Here is a 19,584-nt window from a genome sequence, read left to right as displayed (position 1 = left end):
TAGCAATTATTGTTTTGTATGAATATCAATAATAATAATAATAATAATAATAATAATAATAATAATAATAATAATAATATCACACATCCTTTTTCCTATATATACTAATATAATAATACACATTTACAACTTATCCTACCAGATATTAATACCAGATATTAATAAAAACCAAAAAAACCCAAAAACAAAAACACATATACGTATAGAATATAAATACATATAATATTCTCTATTGTCCTATATAGTAATATAGTAATAAAATATTCATATATCCATATTTAAACTAGATTTGATCAGCACATATGTGGCAGAGCCCCACTATGAACAACAACTGGATTCCCCCCTTAAGCCCTTTCCTCTCTGTATTTTGTCAGAATCATTTGTTTTCTTTTATTAATGACATATTTACTCTTTCTTGATGCTTTCTTCTGTTTCCAGGTATCTTTTCTGGACTGAATGGGGCCAGAACCCCTGCATCGGTCGCTCCCGCCTGGATGGGTCAGACCAGGTAACCTTGGTCAATTCAGGGATCATGTGGCCCAATGGGATCTCCATCGACTACGAGGTACAATATTCTGAAGCACAAACGCCGTCAAAGCCCCGACCACTCAACCCCCCAAGCATATAATACCTCATCACACCTTTTTTCTGCGGCTGAGATATGACTGGCCCGTGTGTGATATGCATTTTCAAATTACCTTCCAGGAAAACACATTATACTGGTGTGATGCACGCACAGATAAGATCGAGAGGATCAACCTTGAGACTGGCGAGAGCAGAGAGATTGTACTGTCAGTGGCCAACGTAGACCTGTTCTCCGTGGCCGTGTTCGGGCCTTACATCTACTGGTCTGACAGGTAATTTATTATTTTCTTAAATGCGCACACATTCACGGGGCCTGCAACCCGCGCAATCTTAACCTGACATTAAGGCTTACCTTCAAAGGTCTCCTGGAAATATTAGGATCGCCACGTTCACATAGCGAGGGTCACCACCTATTTTTGGTCACAGTCCACACAGAATTCAATGTCATCAGCAAAGGCAGATTCCTGCACAGGCTTCTGGTGGAAAGCTCCTTCCTCCTTCCGGGGCGAAGACGTTGTGGATGCAGTGAAGCCACGTGGGCCGCTCTAATATCAGACTGTGTGTCGTTGTCTCCTTTGTGCGTAAGGTCACTTTGGGCTGAGTCTAACCTTGTAAAGTGGACTTTTTACAAACACTATCTACGCATACATATACAGCTACACTTAGAGGAAAGTATCAATGTCACTGATCGGTTTGATTTCCTATCAATTCTTTTTTCGATTCTCATTGGATTAGGGACTAAACTACAGTACAGATGACTTTGTTTATATTAACTCTTTCTTGTCAAAAAGGTGGTCTGCCCTCTCTGGGTCGGTGGGTAGTCTGTGCCCCAAGTCCAGGAGTTCAAGTATCTCGGGGTCGTGTTCACGAGTGAGGGAAGGATGGAGCGTGAGATTGACAGGCGGATCGGTGCAGCATTTGCAGTGATGCGGACGTTGTAGCGGTCGGTTGTGGTGAAGAAGGAGCTGAGCCGAAAGGTGGAGCTCTCGATTTACCAGTCAGTCTACGTTCCTACCCTCACCTATGGTCATGAGCTTTGGGTCATGACCGAAAGGACAAGATCCTGGATACAAGCGGTCGAAATGAGCTTCCTCTGTAGGGTGGCTGGACGCACCCTTAGGGATAGGGGGAGGAGCTTGGAGTAGAGCCTCCACATGCAGAGGGACCAGCTGAGGTGGCTCGGGCATCTGTTTCGGATGCCTCCTGGACGCCTCTCTGGGGAGGTGCTCCGGGCATGTCCCACCGGGAGGAGACCTCAAGGAAATATGCACAAACATTTTGCATTTGATTCCAACAAATCTCTGAGCACGAGCACAGGAGGGGGGGGGTCGCGAGTGACATCATTGTGCGTGCGTGCGGGTGCGTTAGCGACCACTGTTGTACATCACAACATTTGTTTTCAGGTAGTCAATGATAAGGTGAGGGGAGCTGTATCGACAGAGCTATCATGTCCTCCAAATACAGGTCCGTTGCGTTACTTTTAGAATGACCTGTTTGTCTATGTCATGCTGTTGTTTATGTTCTATTGATGAAAGTTTTGCTCCAGTAAAGTCAAAGCATTTCCTATGTGTCTTGAAAATCATACAGCAAATTGCCTTCCTTCAAAGTAGAAGTGCAACAATAATGCAATTTAACCAGTGTTTTTCAACCTTGGGGTCGGGACCTCACGTGGGGTCGCCTGGAATTTAAATGGGGTCGCCTTGATAAATTGGTAAAAAGAAAAAAAAAAAGAAAACTTACTGATAAAAAAAAATCTGTGTTGAGTTGACAGAGCCAATCCCAATCCATAACAGACAAACTGTGGTTGTGAAACTGAAGCGCTGTGGTTCTGTTTATCTGTCAACTGTTCATTGTGGTCAGTTTCAGATGCTGCAGCTCTTTCATAACACTGGTCTGCAAGGAAAATGCTTCCAGAATAAAAGTAATGAAATTTTACCACATGAAAGTCACTGATAAAGAAAAATCAAGTCAAAAATGCTGGTTGGCTGAACTTTCCAAGATACAGCCTTGGGTCAAAATGTGAAATTCAAGAAGTAACAAGAAAATGGGTTTGACTCAAAAGGAATATTTGTCTCAGAGCTACAAGATCTACTTCAAAACACTGTCTGCACATTAGAATACATTCACTGTACAGGTTCTATTTAGTGGAAGATTTAGAAAACTGTTATATAAATGTACATAAACCAATAAATATATATGTAATAACACTTAATCGTATACCTTGAGAACATCAGCAAACCGGCACTTTTGTCATTTATTTTCCAATTAATCTTATTAAAATTACGTGACATAGGGCGACACGGTGGTGCAGTGGTTAGCAAGAAGGTCCTGGGTTCGATTCCAACACCAGTTGACGGGGGGTGGGACCTTTCTGTGTGGAGTTTGCATGTTCTCCCCGTGTCTGCGTGGGTTCTCTCCGGGTACTCCGGCTTCCTCCCACCATCCAAACACATGCACTGATAGGTTAATTGGTTAATCTAAATTGCCCATAGGTGTGAATGTGAGAGTGATTGTTTGTCTCTATATGTTCAGCCCTGAGATGAACTGGCGACTTATCCAGGGTGTACCCCGCCTTCGCCCCTATGTAGCTGGGATAGGCTCCAAGCGACCCCCGTGACCCTAGTGAGGATAAAGTGGGTTCAGAAAATGAATGAATGAATGAAAATACGTGACATTTAGCACACTTAATCTCTGAAGCAAATCATTTCTAAAAAATTGTAGACCAGTGTTATTCATAGTTTCAGTTCTTGTTTGTTCAGTATTAATTGTCCTTGTAAATCACACCTGGACTGACTGGACAGATCCTGACCAAGGAAAATCACATTCTCCCTTTGTGCAGTAATCTACACCTGGATTTACTGCCTCTGTCCACAATAATAGACATTATATAGACTAAATGTCCTCTAACATTAACCTGGATTTGAAACAGAGGATAGAAAATTATTACAGGAGCAAAAACAAATTAATTTTAGCAAAAAAAAAAAAGTCTCTGTTTTTAATGTCTGGGGTCGACAGAAATGTGTGACATTAAAATGGGGTCAGCGGCCAATAAAGGTTGGAAACAATGGGGTTAATCTGCCATAACCACCTCAGGGGTCACTTCAAGAGGTTTCTGTATATAATTTTACGACCCCCACTTTGGGAAGCCCTGCCTTAGCAGCTTCTGAACTGAAACACACACATGACCTGATGACACATTTGACTTGATGAACTGATAAACAGAATAATTCAGCAAACACACAAACAATTCCAAGAAAGTGAAAGAGTTCTTGTAAAGAACTGGTTCTTGACTCCCACCCTAGTTACTCTTCTGTTACATCAGGGAACAGTCATCAGAACAGCCTATTGGATCCAGACATGCTTGTTTTAAGGCGTCTGACATATCTTTTGTGTTGGTTTCTGTTACCACTCGTTGGTTCTGGTGTTCTCTCAACATCACTTCTGTTGTATTTCTGCTGTTTCATGTGGATACAGTTCAAAAGGCCTGGATTTTTTCCCCTTTTTTTTCTTTTTTTGGAGCTCAACAGAGGAAAACCTCAGTTAAAACAGAAATCTTTTGGACATGTGAACTACTCTTGCATCTCTACACTTTATTAGTCCTGTGCCAGTGTTGGAGAAAGGTCTGACACATCGATCCTCTATCATCCTGGAACACAGATAACAGCTCTCTGGGTTGTTTGGCACCTTTTTTATTTCCATAACTGTCCTGGGTAGTGCTAAATACAGGACACAGCCACCATTTCTGTGTAAAATAGTATCTGGAGAGAGCTTATTTTGGTCCAACATTTGCACATGGTATTAACCTGTAAAGACCCAAACATCCACTGGTGACCAACATAATCTACAGATATAAGATATTTAATCCCTGTTGATCCATTTATCCCATTAATACATGTAAATAATTAGTGTAAAATACAGTTCTTCGTCTTTTCATGGTGATCAGATTATGACCCATTTGGATGTTCACAGGCTCTGCAGTTACCATGGAAACACAGTCATCTTCTCCAACATTGATTCACCAGTAAAACCCATAGAGCTGGATCAATGACAGTGGATGGACACACTTCATATGTATATACTGAAAAAAAACCAAACAAACAAAAATGAATAAAAACTTCACGTAATCCTAAATAATATGAAAACATAAGCAAAAAATTTCCTCAAAAAAAGGATAAAATAAGCAACAAGATGAACAAAAACAGCCAAAGTGATCAAAAAAATGAACAAAAATGAAGAATAAACCAGCAAAATAAGAAGTGACAGGAACAAAATAAGCCACCGACTGAACAAAGCTGAAGAAACGATAATAAACCCATGGAGTTGGATCAATGACAGTGGATGGACACACTGGGTTTATGTTCAGTTAATGACAAATTGGACTGGAAAAGACACTTTTTCATGGGATTTACATGTAGTTGAGTTTGAAGGAAACTCATATTCTCATTAAATCTCATTTAGATCAGTAGTTTGGTGGCTTTTGCAGATCATATCAATGTAAAAATCACACATTGCTTTCATATAAACAGCTGATTTTTTGCATTTTTTGTTTATTTTAGGGGGAAAATGATCTTGTTTTGTGCAAACGCAAATTTTCTAAATGTAAATTTAACAGCATTGTTTTTGATTTAACCCTCAAAAACCTGAATATCCACCAGAAACTGAAACAATCCACTGATTTATAATGTTTAATAACTGTTTATCCAATGATTAGTGTGAAATACAGTTATTCATCTTTTCACGGTCATCAGATATGACCCATCCATAGTTACCATGGAAACACCATCATCTTCTACAACACTGATTCACCAGTAAAACCCATGGAGCTGGATTAATGCCAGTGGATGGACACACTGGGTTTATGTTCAGTTAATGACAGATTAGACTGAAAATGTCACTTTTTCTTCAGTTTTCTTTGTCTCTGATATAATAACCCTCAACTTTAATCTGAGCTTTAATGAACATCTACATACAAAAGAGGATTAGGGCCACTAGGGGAAGAAAATTAAGGTCTAATATTTTTTTTATTATTATTATTTTTTGAGAAAAAAGGCAGAATTCCAAAATGAAAGTCAGAATTCTGAGAGAAAAGGCAGAATTTTGACTTTTTTTCTCAATGAGCAAAAGGTGAGTGAATGTTATGTTTTTAAACTTGTGTATGTAAATCTGAAGAAAAAGCCACTGATATCTTTTTCTCTTCCTTTCACTCATAGTGAAATGGCTTCCTCCGGAACCCCTCGGCTTCGTAAAAAGTCACTTAAATCAGTCATTTTATCAGCCTGCTGTACTCCTCCTGAATACCGTAAAGAAAAAGTGGTGCTCTACCTGAAAAAAGGCAGAATTCTGAGATTAAAGTCAGAAGTCTGATTTTTTTCCCTCAGAATTCAGACTTTTTTCTCAGAATAATATTTTAAAAATATATTGGACCTCAGTTTTTTTTGTTTTGTTTTTTTTTTTTTTTTACAGTGACCCTAATCCTCTTTTGGCAAACTGTATTTTACACTAATCATTGGATCAGCTATTAAACATCATAAATCAGTGGATTGTTTCAGTTTCTGGTGGTTATTTAGGTCTTTGAGGGTTAAATTAACAACAATGCTATTAAATTTACATATAAAAATTTTGCCTTTATGACACTCTCCCTGAATGTCAGAAAAAAAAATCTGAATCCTGAGAAAAAAGTCAGAATATTGATTTGTTTTCCTCAGAATTCTGACTTTAATCTCAGAATTCTGACTTTTCTCAGAATAATAATAAAGAATATATATTGGACCTTTTTTTTTCCCAGTGGCCCTAATCCTCTTTTGTATCTACATGATCAGTAAATTAAATATCGGAAAATATGTGATTTCCACTGAGAAAAAAAACACAAAATACAGGGGATAATATTATAATAAATGGTGATAAATCGCTTAAAAAAGGTGAAATCTAGAGAGACATTTATTTGTGAACTACCACAAAAGAAGCACTGGGTCTTTATGAGTTAAAGTGACTAGGTACTAGTACCACAGACAGAGTTTTTATCAAAAGCTGGTGTTTTTTGGTGTAGCTGCAGCTCTTGTGCTTGTTCTTTCAAGTATTGAGGAGGTCTTGGAAAACATGACACACACTGATAGTGGAAAGGAGAAGAATTGTGATGGAAATAGCATGGATATAAAAAGGTGTAACCATGGTGTTCGTGTCTCAGCAGAGGTTACTCAGAATGGTCTCAGTGTGGCAGGTGAATCAGCTTTGAGTCTTAAAAACGCTTGATTCATTCCTCATTTTACCTGGAATGTCATTCAGACGTTTGTACATCAGCTTATAATTAATTCTGTCAAACCTATTTATGGACGTGTAATTGTCCTATTAATGAAGAATCCCGGCCTGTGGTGGTTGTTTATACAGGTCTGAGTGTTAACCCTTTCATGCACAGGTCACTCCAGTGGACAGTTCTTCTCCAGCTGTTCTCTTGTATATTCATGGGTTTGGTTGTTTTAGTTCCAGATCAGCCAACACAGTGAACACTACGCACCATCCCATACACTGACATTCAGACCATTACTGTAACTGTGCTGTTCTTGATAAACCTGATCTGCACTAACATGTTTAAGTGTAAATCAATTGTTATTTGTTTGACAAGAAGGTTTTGGTAACACTTTACTTGAAGGTCTAGCTTATAATGCATTAAGTGCACATTCATAAGACATTATAATGCATTTATAATGCATTATAAAAGTCATTACAACAGTTTATGATCATGTACAACAACTTATACCAAGGTTAATAAAGTATTATAAGTGTAGGCATAATGTATTATAAATTCAGCTTTCATAATGTTTTATACATCCATACCAAAGCAGTGAGAAGGGATTTATTTTTTTCGGTGGGGAACTTTTGTTAGGTTTTGTCTCTGGTCCCTATACCCATCTATTTTAGGGATTTCATATGTATTTAAAAAAAAAAAAAGAAAAGTATGTGTTTGAATTAACAAAGATTCAGAGCTGCCACATTATTTTTTATTTATGTATAAAGCTGCATGTAACACTTCTATTTACTGTCTCTGTTCTTTTAATGTTTTGTTTTTGCAAAATAAAGAGTTATTCAGAACACTGATGTATAATTTGGACCTACACTTTACTTAGAGCCAGCAGACACTGCTCATAAGTCATCATACTTGTGTTATATCATACAATTGATAATGTGTTATATAACCCAGGACCTGAGATTCTTCCTACAAACACTGTTGTCACTTTGGTATGGAGGTATAAAACATTATGAAAGCTGAATTTATAATACATTATGCCTACACTTATAATACTTTATTAACCTTGGTATAAGTTGTTTTACATGATCATAAACTGTTGTAATGTATTTTATAATGCATTATAAATGCATTATAATGTCTTATGAATGTGTGCTTAATGCATTATAAACTAGACCTTCAAGTAAAGTGTTACCAAGGTTTTTTTTCGCATATTATCTCCATGAAGTGAGTTATTACTCGCATTAGAATACATTAAAATGTGAGAAGACATCAGATTACCAGCATTAAAAATGTTTTTACTTCATTGTTTTCATATCACTTTCTAATATTGGGTTTTAAACACGTTTCTTTGCTTCAAAAATTAAATGCATGGATATTTTTGTAACTCCATAGGAAAAAAAAAAAAACAAAACTCGATCACATTGTTTTTTTTCATGCCTAAGGAGGAATAAAAACACTGAAGAAAAAAATCTTGACTAAGGTTCTCACAGTTCATGCATGAAAGGGTTAAAGAAGGTAGATTTCCAAGAACTGAAATGACTATACTGTTCAACCACCACCACAGTTTGATGTTTTGTTTGTTTTTTGTCCCTCTAATCCCTGTGTCTACACTCTTTACTTCTGTCAAACAACACATATTGATAAGAAGTGGAGCTTAGGTTTTGTTCAATAGCTACATCAGTGTGTAGCGGCAGAGCGACACCTCCTCATGTTGTCAAAAAAGCACCAGTTTCACCTCTTTTCTTCCGTACTCTGTACTCGAAACTATGATTGATCCACTGTTTTGACACATAAGTGCAGCTGTAATGCATACAAACCCTCACACACATAAATGAATGGACTGAACCCATAAAGACCCAGGGGCTACTTCTGTGGCACTTCCAAAATAGAGTTAACTTTTGTTTCATGATTTATCATCATTTATTGTAATATTATTGTCTGTATTTTACTTTTTTTTCAGTGTTAATCGTGTATTTTCGTATTTTTGATTCACTGATCGTGTAGATCAGGGGTGTCAAACTCATTTTAGTTCAGTTCCATATTCAGCTAAATTTGATCTGCAGTGGGCCGGACCAGAAAAATAATAACAGAATAACATATAAATAATGACACCTCCAAATTTTTGTCTTTGCTTTAGTGTAAAAAAAAACATTAAATTATGAAAATATTTACTTTTATAAACTAACCAAAAAAAAAAAACCCTGAAAAAACTGAAATTTAAATTATAAAACGTAAGAAAATTTAGTGTAATTTTAACAATATTATTCCTCAACTTCTCATTAGTCCATGTGCATTCTGGATCAGATCTACAAAGACACTAAACACTGAGGAACAGGAAGAAAAGAGTTCAAATTGTGCTGAATTTTCTTTAGACATTTCGGGTTGTTCATATATGTTCAGTTTATTCACATTTTAGTGTTACAGGATAGTTTGTAAATGTAAATATTTTCATAATTTAATGTTATTTTTTGCACTAAAACAAAGAAAAAAAAAATAAGTTGTGAATTCAAGATTTTTTTTTTACTTAATTGGAGATTTTTTTTTTTTCTTAATTGAAGTTTTTTTACTTAATTGAAGATTTTTTTTTTTCTTAATTGAAGTTTTTTTACTTAATTGAAGATTTTTTTTGGCTTAATTGAAGATTTTTTTATACTTAATTGAACATTTTTTTTTGGTTTAATTCAAGATTTTTTTCTTAATTCAAGCTAAATTATTATTTTTTTGCTTAATTCAGTTCAAGACTGTGGAATTTTTCACTTGGCAAAAACATCACAGGGGCCAAACTGGACCCTTTGGCGGGCCGCATTTGGCCCCCGGGCCTCATGTTTGACACCCCTGATGTAGATGTTCATAAAAGCTCAGATTAAAGACAAGGGTTGTTACATCAGAAACTGTGAAATTTGAAGAAAAAGTGACTTTTTCTACAAAATACATCATTTCCTGAACATAAACCCAGTGTGTCCATCCACTGTCATTGATCCAACTGCATGTGTTTTACAGATGACGGTGTTTCCACGGTAACTACAGATGGGTAATATCTGATGACCATGAAAAGATGAATAACTGTATTTTACACTAATCATTGGATCAACAGCTATTAAACATTATAAATCAGTGGATTGTTTCAGTTTCTGGTGGATATTCAAGTCTTTGAGGGTTAAATTAACAACAATGCTGTTAAATTCACATGTAGAAATTTTGCCTTTGCACAAAACAATATAATTTTCCCCCTAAAATAAACAAAAAATACAAAAAATCAGCTGTTTACATGGAAGGAATTTGTGATTTTTACATTGATATGATCTGCAAAAGCCACCAAACTACTGATCTAAATGAGATTTAATGAGAATATGAGTTTCCTTCAAAAGGCAATTACATGTAAGTCCCAAGAAAAAGTGACTTTTTTTGTCAAATCTGTCTGCTGTCATGTATTTTACACCAATTATTGACATGCATTGATAGAATAGTGGATCAGAAGTTCTTAAACCTTTTAGATCAGTGGATGCGTTTGGTTGCCAGTACCTGTTTGGGTCTTTAAGGGTGCAAAGTACAATCCTTCAAAAAATGTAAGTACTAATAAAGATGATATTACAGTAAGAGGGCAAAACAGTAAATAAATAATCAGCTTTATGGACAAACCGCACCCAAGTACTCAGAGTAAATTCAAAGGTTATTATATCAGAAACAGAGAAAACTGGAGAAAAAGTGACTTTTTCTGTAAAATCCATCATTAACTGAACATAAAAACAAATGTGTCCATCCACTGTCATTGATCAAACTCCATTTTTATCTTTTATTTTGAGTTTTTTCAGTATAAATCATATATTTTCCTGCATTTAATTCACTAATCATGTAGATGTTCATAAAAACTCAGATTAATAATAAGGATTATTGGATCAAAAACACAGAAAATTTAAGAAAAAGTGTCTTTTGACCATGAAAAGATGAAGAACTGTATTTTTCACCAACAGGTATTAAAGGTTTTATGTCAGTAAATGGTTTTGGTCGACGGTGGATGTTTGGGTCTTTATGGGTTAATTTAGCCCAAAGTACAATCCTTCAAAAAAAAATGTAAGTATTAATAAAGGTGATATTACAGTAAGAGGGCAAAACAGTAAGGAAATAATCAGCTTTATGTCCAAACCACACCCAAGTACTCAGAGTAAATTCAAAGGTTATTATATCAGAAACAGAGAAAACTGAAGAAAAAGTGACTTTTTCTGTAAACTCCATCATTAACTGAACATAAAAACAAGTGTCCATCCACTGTCATTGATCAAACTCCATTTTTATTTTTTATTTTGAGGTTTTTTTTTTCAGTGTAAATCATATATTTTCCTACATTTAATCCACTGATCATGTAGATGTTCATAAAAACTCAGATTAATAATAAGTGTTATTGTGTCAAAAACAGAAAATTTATGAAAAAGTGTCTTTTGACCATGAAAAGATGAAGAACTGTATTTTAATCCAATTATTGACATGTACTGATAGGATTAGTGGATCAACAGGTATTAAACCTTTTAGATCAGTGGATGCTTTTGGACTCCAGTAGCTTTTTGGGTCTTTAAGGGTTAATGTAACCCAAAGTACAGTCATTCAAAAAATATAAGTATTAATAAAAGTCATATCACAGTAAGAGGGAAAAAAGTGAAGAAATAATCAGCCTTATGTCCAAACCGAACCCGGTAGATGTCTCCTTTCAAGACGGGGTTGACCTCAGGACATTTCACGCCACGCTTTGTAGCAGAGACTTCCTATCGTGGTTTTGTATCTGTGTGAAACGGTGGCCAGTGGCAGGATTACTCCAGCAGAGCACATCCTTTGAACAGGACCACAGACTGCTTTTCATCTCAGAACCTCACCGTGTCTCCTGCAGAATAAGAAGCACAATAGAAACTAGAAGGGCGTACCTCGGCCAAAGCCCCACAGTCTGCTGCTTCAAGCCCGTATCAAGAAAACAGAAGCTCCGCCCCCTTTTTATGGCTCCACTCTAAATGTTAATGGGTTTATGTGGTGGCCAGTGTTTCAACTTTCCGCTAACTATCACAGAAAAGCAGAAAAGGGGATGTGTGTTTGTGTGATGCAGCTGACGGACTGTTGTGTTTTTATCCTCTTTAATATAAAGTGTACGTCACTGGGATCATGTGATTGTAGTTTTAGATTTTTCTGTATTAGACCAGTCGACACGAAAGTGAAAGTAGTGGAACTGAATCAAATTTAGGCCAATATGCGATTAAAATGTGAATGTATTATATCACATTTGTTGTATAAAAGTACACAAACCTACGGATATGTAAAAAAAACAAAAAAAAACCAACTGTCATATATCTTGTAAACTCTAGTCAACCTGCGCTTTCATCCTCTGTTTTTAATGGGGTTTTGTGTGATTTTGCTTTTGTCTTCGATAATTTCAACTGTACGTCACTAATAGTAGGGGATAAAAATAAAAATTGGGGATCTGGGGAAATGATAAAGAAAAGTTAGTTAGCTAAATTGCTAGTTTGCTGTAGTTTTTAAGTTGCAACATGGAATTCTATGATTAAATGACTGAATGTCACTCAAAACACTGCATGTATTATATAAATGTACACTATATATATATATATATATATATATATATATATATATATATATATATAAGCACTATCATATATGGTGAAAAAACTGTCCGTCCAGTGCTTTTATCTGTTTTCTCTGGGTTTATCTTTGGCCTGTACTCCACTTTTCCACCAAGTCTCATAAAAAGCATAAAAAGTGATGTTGTTTTTGTGTGATCCAGCTGACTGTTTTTATCTTCTATCATTTAATCTGTACGTCACTAAAATTAGGGGATAGAAATAAAAAATAGTTGAACTGGACCAGATTTGGGGCACTAATAAAGGTAAAGCTAAATTGCTAGTTGGCTGTAGTTTTTAAGATGTAACATAAAATTCTATGAATAAATGACTGAATGTTAGTGAAAACACTGCATGTATTATATACATGTACACAAACCTACGTGTACAAAACTGTCTGTCCAGCGCTTTTCTCATCTGTTTTCTCTGGGTTTATCTTTGGCCTGTCCTCCGCCTTTCCACCAAGTCTCATAAAAAGCATAAAACAGCGTCGCTGATATTGTGGAATGCAGCTGACAGACTATATTGTGTTTTTATCCTCTGTAACATAAAATGTACACCATTGGGTTGAGGCGATTACAGCCTTGGAGTTTCCTTTATTACACTAGTTTAAAAGAAAAACGCTTCCAGAACAAAAGTAACTGGAACTGAACCAAATTTAGGTCAATAATATCAAAAAATTAGGTCAAAAGTGCTTGTGTGGCTGTTTTAAAGGCACAGTATTAAGATAGAAATGTGAAATTCTATGGATGAATGACAGAATGTTACTCAAAGGACTGATTATTATCACAGGTGGTGTGTAAATGTAAACCTATATATACCTAAAAGCACTTTTGTCGTCTGTTTTTCAGTTCATCTTATCAGATTATGTAAGATGGAGCATATTTTATCTGTGAAGCAGATCATTTCTCTAACAGTGTAGAGCCGTGTGTTGAATAAATGAAGTGACCTGCACTAACCTGCCTGAATATGAAGTCCTTCTGTGTCTTTAAAGTAAACGCTGTCGTTCTGTCTCCGCTGGTTTAGAGCCCATTCCAACGGTTCAATCAGACGGGGTTTGAAGACCGACACGAGCGAACCCACGACCATACGCAGCGGCCTGGGGGTCAACCTGAAGGACGTCACCATCTTCAACAGAGGCCGAGAGAAAGGTGGAGGTTTGAGCCTTCTGTTCACTCTTTCATTCCCGTTCATTCATTGAACAAATACCACGTATTTCTGCACCGTTCTGCTCTTGGCCGTCACTCATGTTGGTTCAGGGGCCACATTTAGTTCAGTTTGATCTCAGCCAGTAGATGAATGGCATAATAACCTCGAAGTAATGACAACTCCAAGCTTTTCTCTTGGATTTAGTACAAAAAACTCCATTAAATTATGAAAATATTGACATTTTACAAAAAAAACATGTGACTGACTGGAAAAAAATGAAATTTTATGAGAAAAATTAGTGCCATTTTAACAATATTATGCCTCCACTTATTATTTATACATGTAAATTTACACACAGTTACACAAGCATGTGGGAACAGCAGAATATTGTTAAAATTTTGGAGTTTGGAGCTAAAATAAGAATAATTATTACATTATATCACAGTGGATTTACAAATGCACAAAACATTTAATAACAGGCAGAATCTTGTTCAAATTGCACATTTCTGGATGGATGGAGGATAGATAGATAGATAGATAGATAGATAGATAGATAGATAGATAGATAGATAGATAGATAGATAGATAGATAGATAGATAGATAGATAGATAGATAGATAGATAGATAGATAGATAGATAGATAGATAGATAGATAGATAGGTTGGTAGGTTTTCGTTCCCATGTCTGGGCACTACTTTTTAAATGCGTTTTTGTTTAGACTGTACCCTCATGGACTTTGGGTTAAAAGTTCTCCGCAGTATGTCCTGCGTTTTTTTGTTTTGTTTTGTTTTGTTTTTGTCCAAAGCCATAAATCTATATAAATATAAAATTAAAAAGCAAAAATTTGATGCTGCTAGATTCACTTGTTTTATTTATCAACATTTATTTTAGCAACACAAAATCTCTCACAAATTGACATTTATATATGATAACATTTTCGACAAGTCTTGATGAAATGTGAATTTAGATCATGAAGTCTTGCGAATTTGTGGAAAAACGCTTCAACTAATTTCACATATTATGCATGGTGAATTTTCACACACACACACACACACACATACACACACACACACACACACACATCAGTGTAACAGCATTGCTTGACATTTGCAGTGTTTACAGTTGCAGGGTTTCTTTTCTTCTTCTAACAGTAGATGCTTTTGTCATGTTACAGTAGATGTTTTTTTTCATAGATCTCAGTCTGTTTTTTTTTTTTTTTTATACCATACTCTGTAAACTTTTATTTTTGTTCAGTGGATGCTTTGTTTTTTAAGAGGATGTTTTATGGTTCTAGAACATGTCTAATCATCCCCATCACTGTCAGAAACACCATCCTTTTAGGAAAATATGAAAATTCTGAACCTTTTAGAAAAACCAACTGCTTGAATTTTTGTCATTATTTATGGTTATTATGTGATTATTTTACTTCACGTCGGTCTGTATGTGGAACCTGAACTAAAATGAGTCAGACACCCTTGATTGTTAATATCTTCAGTGTAAGTTTTGCACTTTGATCCCGTGGGCCGGACTGGAACCTTTGGTGGGCCGGATTAGGTCCACGGGCCGCATGTTTGACCCCTCTGATCTATAATGACACCCACTTCAGTTTTCATTTCAGTGGAAGAAATTAAAGCAAAGCAATTAGTGATGGTTTGCTTCATTCTTCTTTGGTCCCAGGCACTAACCCCTGTGCCAGGAGTAACGGAGGATGCCAGCAGCTGTGCTTTCATCTGGGCAGCGGACGCCGGACGTGTTCGTGCGCCCACGGCCGCTTGGCTGAGGACGGCTTCGCCTGCGAGCGCTACGAAGGCTATCTGCTGTATTCGGAGAGGACCATACTGAAGAGCATCCACCTGTCCGACGAGAACGACCTCAACTCCCCTGTGCAGCCTTTTGAAAACCCCAGTCTGTTCAAGAACGTCATCGCCCTGGCGTTCGACTACAGCCAGACGACAGCCGCCACCAACCGCATCTTCTTCAGCGATGTCCATTTTGGAAATATCCAGGTGATCAACGACGACTGGACAGGACGGTCCATCATCGCAGAGAGTAAGTGTTTGACATGTGACATTATCCTGGGGCTTTGTCACCGCTAGTGTTATCCTGCTATAGAACATATAATGCACGTTCTGTGTCCCATCGATGTTGCAGCACAGGAGGGCGTTTGTTCGGGTTTTCCTCAGCCCTCATTGGCCCAATCGCCGCCAAACTCGCCAGATGAATACAAACATTACCTGACTATCTACCAGGCACAATTTTATGTCCGTATTCAAATGTTGTGAAGTATTTTTTATTTTTTAAATTTTATTTTACCTTATTTAACCAGGAAAACCTCATAGAGATTAAGAATCTCTTTTTCAAGAGTGTCCTGGCCAAGACGGGCAGCGGTACATTAAATAGTTACAGACAGACTTCCATACATAAAACGAATACATAAAAGGCACATAGACAAGTCAAACCTTCCAAAGTCAAGTCAAAAAGTGCTCCTGAAATGTAGACTAAAGCGCGTCAGGTAAAACATCTGCAGCCAGACGTCTCCCTCTCTAAGTCACACAGCATCCTCTTAAAAGTGTCCAATGAAACCAGATCCTTCAGTTTCAGGTCTTTTTGTCATTCATTCCAGGTGAATGGGGCCGCATACCTGAAGGCCTTCTTCCCCTGTTCAGTTCTAACTTTAGAAACAGACAACAAGATCCTGAGAACGCAGATTATAAGAGTCTGTGGTTCTCCGACTGATGTAGGTCTGAAGGTAGGATGGGAGCAGACCTAGAATAGACTTATAAATTAAAATACACCAATGATTCAGTCTGCGAGCCGACAAAGAAGACCATCCTACACGATCATAAAGCAGACAACGATGGGTAAGAGATTTAAAATTGCTGATGAACCTCAGAGCTCCATGATCCACACTGTCCAGTGACCGTAAACTATGGGTGGAGGCATGCATGTACAAGACTTCACCATATGCTGGGAGATTTTCGCCTCTATCTACTTTGAATTCTTCATCCCTGCCGCCGTACTCCATTTTCAGAAGTGGTTCTGCTGCCGTTCATGACATTTCTACTGCTAGCAGACGACGCTACACTGTGAAGGCTGCATTTACGATAGTGTATAGGCACTTTTCACACACAATGGCACCACGGGTACAATGCTGCTAGTAGTAGTAGTAGTGGTACGTCCTTTGTGTTTTCACCTACAAACATGAGCCACTTTTCTTCCAGAAAAAAGGTCAGATGGTGAGCCTACGTTTTTGGACTAACAGAGACTGGACTTAAACACAACAGACCTGCGTTCTGGAGTCAAAGGGGCGGGGACACAGCACAGCGTGTAGTAGTGCTGCCACTAACAACTGATTTTCTAGCGATTAATCTTTCAACCAATTTTTCGATTAGTCGACGAATCTAAATGACTAATTAAAAAAAAAAAAATCTAGAGATTGTCGTTTTATTTTGTCCATTTTATTTTGAATACAACTCAACGGCCAAAACATAAAATGTCACCTGTATCATAACAAATGTAAACAATATAAATAACTTAAATATTACCAAACAAAAAATTACAAAGTGGGATGTTTTCCACGTAAGACCGGGAGTGGGGGAATGAATGAGGTACACACGGATCCACGGACTGGGGGAGGGGAGTGAACTGTAAGGGCAGGGGAAGGAAACTTATAAGACAGGGGGCTCTCTCTCTCTCTCTCTCTCTCTCTCTCTCTCTCTCCCTCTCTCTCTCTCTCTCTCTCTCTCAACTTATAAGACAGGGGTCTCTCTCTCTCTCTCTCTCTCTCTCTCTCTCTCTCTCTCTCTCTCAGGTTCAGCTGCAGGCACCAGTGCCTGCATGGATTCCCCAGGTGCTGTGGACAAAAATAAACAGGTGGTCAATAGTAAAATGATGCGTATAACTTGCGCGTCGGAAACACCCCGAGCATAGCGGTGTTTCTCTCAAAACAACAACAGAGGACGAACAAATGTTAGCATGGATAGAGTCCGAAGTGCCAACAGCTGGTGGATCTGGCCGTCTCCCAGTTCCGCATCTCTGTGGTGGTGTTGGTATGTTTGTTTACTGTACACGGCCCACGTTCAGTCTTAAATCAGTTGTGGAACCAGAGGTGTTCCTTTTCCACAGCGTTCCTGGATCCTGATTCCACCTTTATCAGGGCTCTGTTCTACCTCCAGAGGAGTTCCAGAGGTGGAACCAAGTGATCCACCATTTCATTTACACAGACGACGTTCCGGAATAAAGCTGGAATATTCCCAGAACTGAACTGCTGTGGAAAAGAGGCTGGAGACATGGACTCGTACTACACATGTATTACCTGAAGCAAATACAACCTAGTCACCAGGGTGTGATTTGTCAAAAAAAAAAATGGGGGGGGGTTCTTTTTTTGTCGGAGTGGGGGTTTAGCAGCAGTTATATACGTGGGGGTGCGGTCCATAACTAACATCTAACATAACTAACGCTGGCATGAAGCAAAAGTGAAACTTCACATACTTTCAACATCCAACTCTTCGGTTCTATTCCTCTATTAAACAGCGGATCTTACATGAAATTTTCACAACTTCTAACCTGTATCCCCTGGACACACAAATGCTGAGCCCCATGAATTTGTCCCGTTTACCCCCCCTTTATGGCGCCCCAGTGCATGGGGATGTTTGCGAATTCTGAGACTGTGACAGTTTGGTTCAGGTGAGCGTTAGTGTCAGTGATGGAGGATAGAGGACAGGGATTAAAGTTCTCTGTCACCACGACGGATTTCTGTCAAATGGAAAAATTGAGGGGGGGGGGGAGTAATATTGAAGTAACTTCCCCAGTCCAGTCGGCACCGCGATCCTGTCCTGGGTCTGCTGTCCTGAATCTGCAGCACTCCGGTCTGCAGGTGTTTAACACAGGCACAGGGGGCTGATAGGTTTAACAGTGATGATAATAAGATGACTTCTTTATTTTAATGTCGGGAGGACAGATTGATGACTATTTCTCTTTGGAAGGAAACGCTGCTCATTCTGTGCCTTAGAAACACATGGACAAGTTCAGCTTTACCGAAGTTCAGCCTCCAGACCAACTTTAGTTTAGTGCGAACAAGTAGCTTTCATTATGAAAGAACCACAGCAAAAAGGGAAGAAGACAGAACTGATCTGCATGGACCTTCATGTTTGGGTTCATAGCTGATCCCCTCTTGCCGGTATATGACTAGTGTGTGTGTTTGTGTTTGTGTGTATGTGCCCTTCCCGTGCGTGCGGCAGTGCGCGCTGCGGCCTTACGCGGTTACGCACCTGACTGCATAAGTGCTTTATTTTGACCCATTTAGCATCTTAATTATATCTGTGTGGTACAGTACGAGCCTCCACCTCCACTGCTCCAAGCTCCACTGTCCCTGCAACAACCTCCACCTCTACAGCCAAAGTGAAAAGTTCTACTAATGTGCCATGTGTCTCTGGAAAAAAACAGAAGCATATATCCGGAATGACCAAGCTTGAAACTTTTGGTTTCAGTGCCAAAAAGCAGAAAAAATAAAAGATTAGTTGGTTAGGGTTACATTTACACAGACATTTTCCCCAAAATTCATGTGCTGTTGGAGTTGGAGTTATGTTTTAGGAGTTCCTAAATTGTTAAATAAAAAGTTTTTCACTCATTTTTTGCAGTAAGGTTTTCTTCTAGTTATTATTTTCACTTGCTTCAAAGGTTTTCATACCCTTTAAAATTAACCACAGAGCACCAAAATTGACCTGAAGCTTTAAAAAATTTCTGGGGGAGGACCCCCAGACCCCCCACTCATGACATTTTTTCTATCCATGTTACTAATCTTCTACACCTGTACACTCTCCCATTCAGTGTGTTTTACAGTATTGCCAAATTTGACTATATAAACTTGTACGCTATAGTAGTATTGTATTGCATCATTTTTAATAGTGGCCAATGATTTTGACCAGAAGAAAATTTTCAGTCAGATGAAAAATTTTTGCTTTAATCCCTGATATAGGAGGAAGAAA

At 37.8% G+C, this 19,584-nt stretch overlaps 1 protein-coding gene across 1 annotated transcript in view; it reads left to right on the top strand.

Annotated features, from left to right (window-relative positions):
• Positions 1 to 19,584, top strand: part of lrp1bb (low density lipoprotein receptor-related protein 1Bb) — a 930,516-nt gene that overhangs the window by 670,519 nt on the left and 240,413 nt on the right. Inside the window, exons 38-41 of the mRNA XM_030124596.1 lie at positions 439 to 565; positions 706 to 857; positions 13,474 to 13,598; positions 15,275 to 15,646. Of these exons, the coding sequence (XP_029980456.1) occupies positions 439 to 565; positions 706 to 857; positions 13,474 to 13,598; positions 15,275 to 15,646 (776 nt within the window). The remainder of the gene's footprint in view (positions 1 to 438; positions 566 to 705; positions 858 to 13,473; positions 13,599 to 15,274; positions 15,647 to 19,584) is intronic.

Source organism: Sphaeramia orbicularis, chromosome 21, assembly GCF_902148855.1.
Source record: "Sphaeramia orbicularis chromosome 21, fSphaOr1.1, whole genome shotgun sequence".
In the NCBI taxonomy this organism is placed as follows: Eukaryota; Metazoa; Chordata; class Actinopteri; order Kurtiformes; family Apogonidae; genus Sphaeramia; species Sphaeramia orbicularis.
The sequence above is the reverse complement of the archived record's forward strand: the minus strand, read 5'-3'. Positions and strand labels throughout refer to the sequence as shown.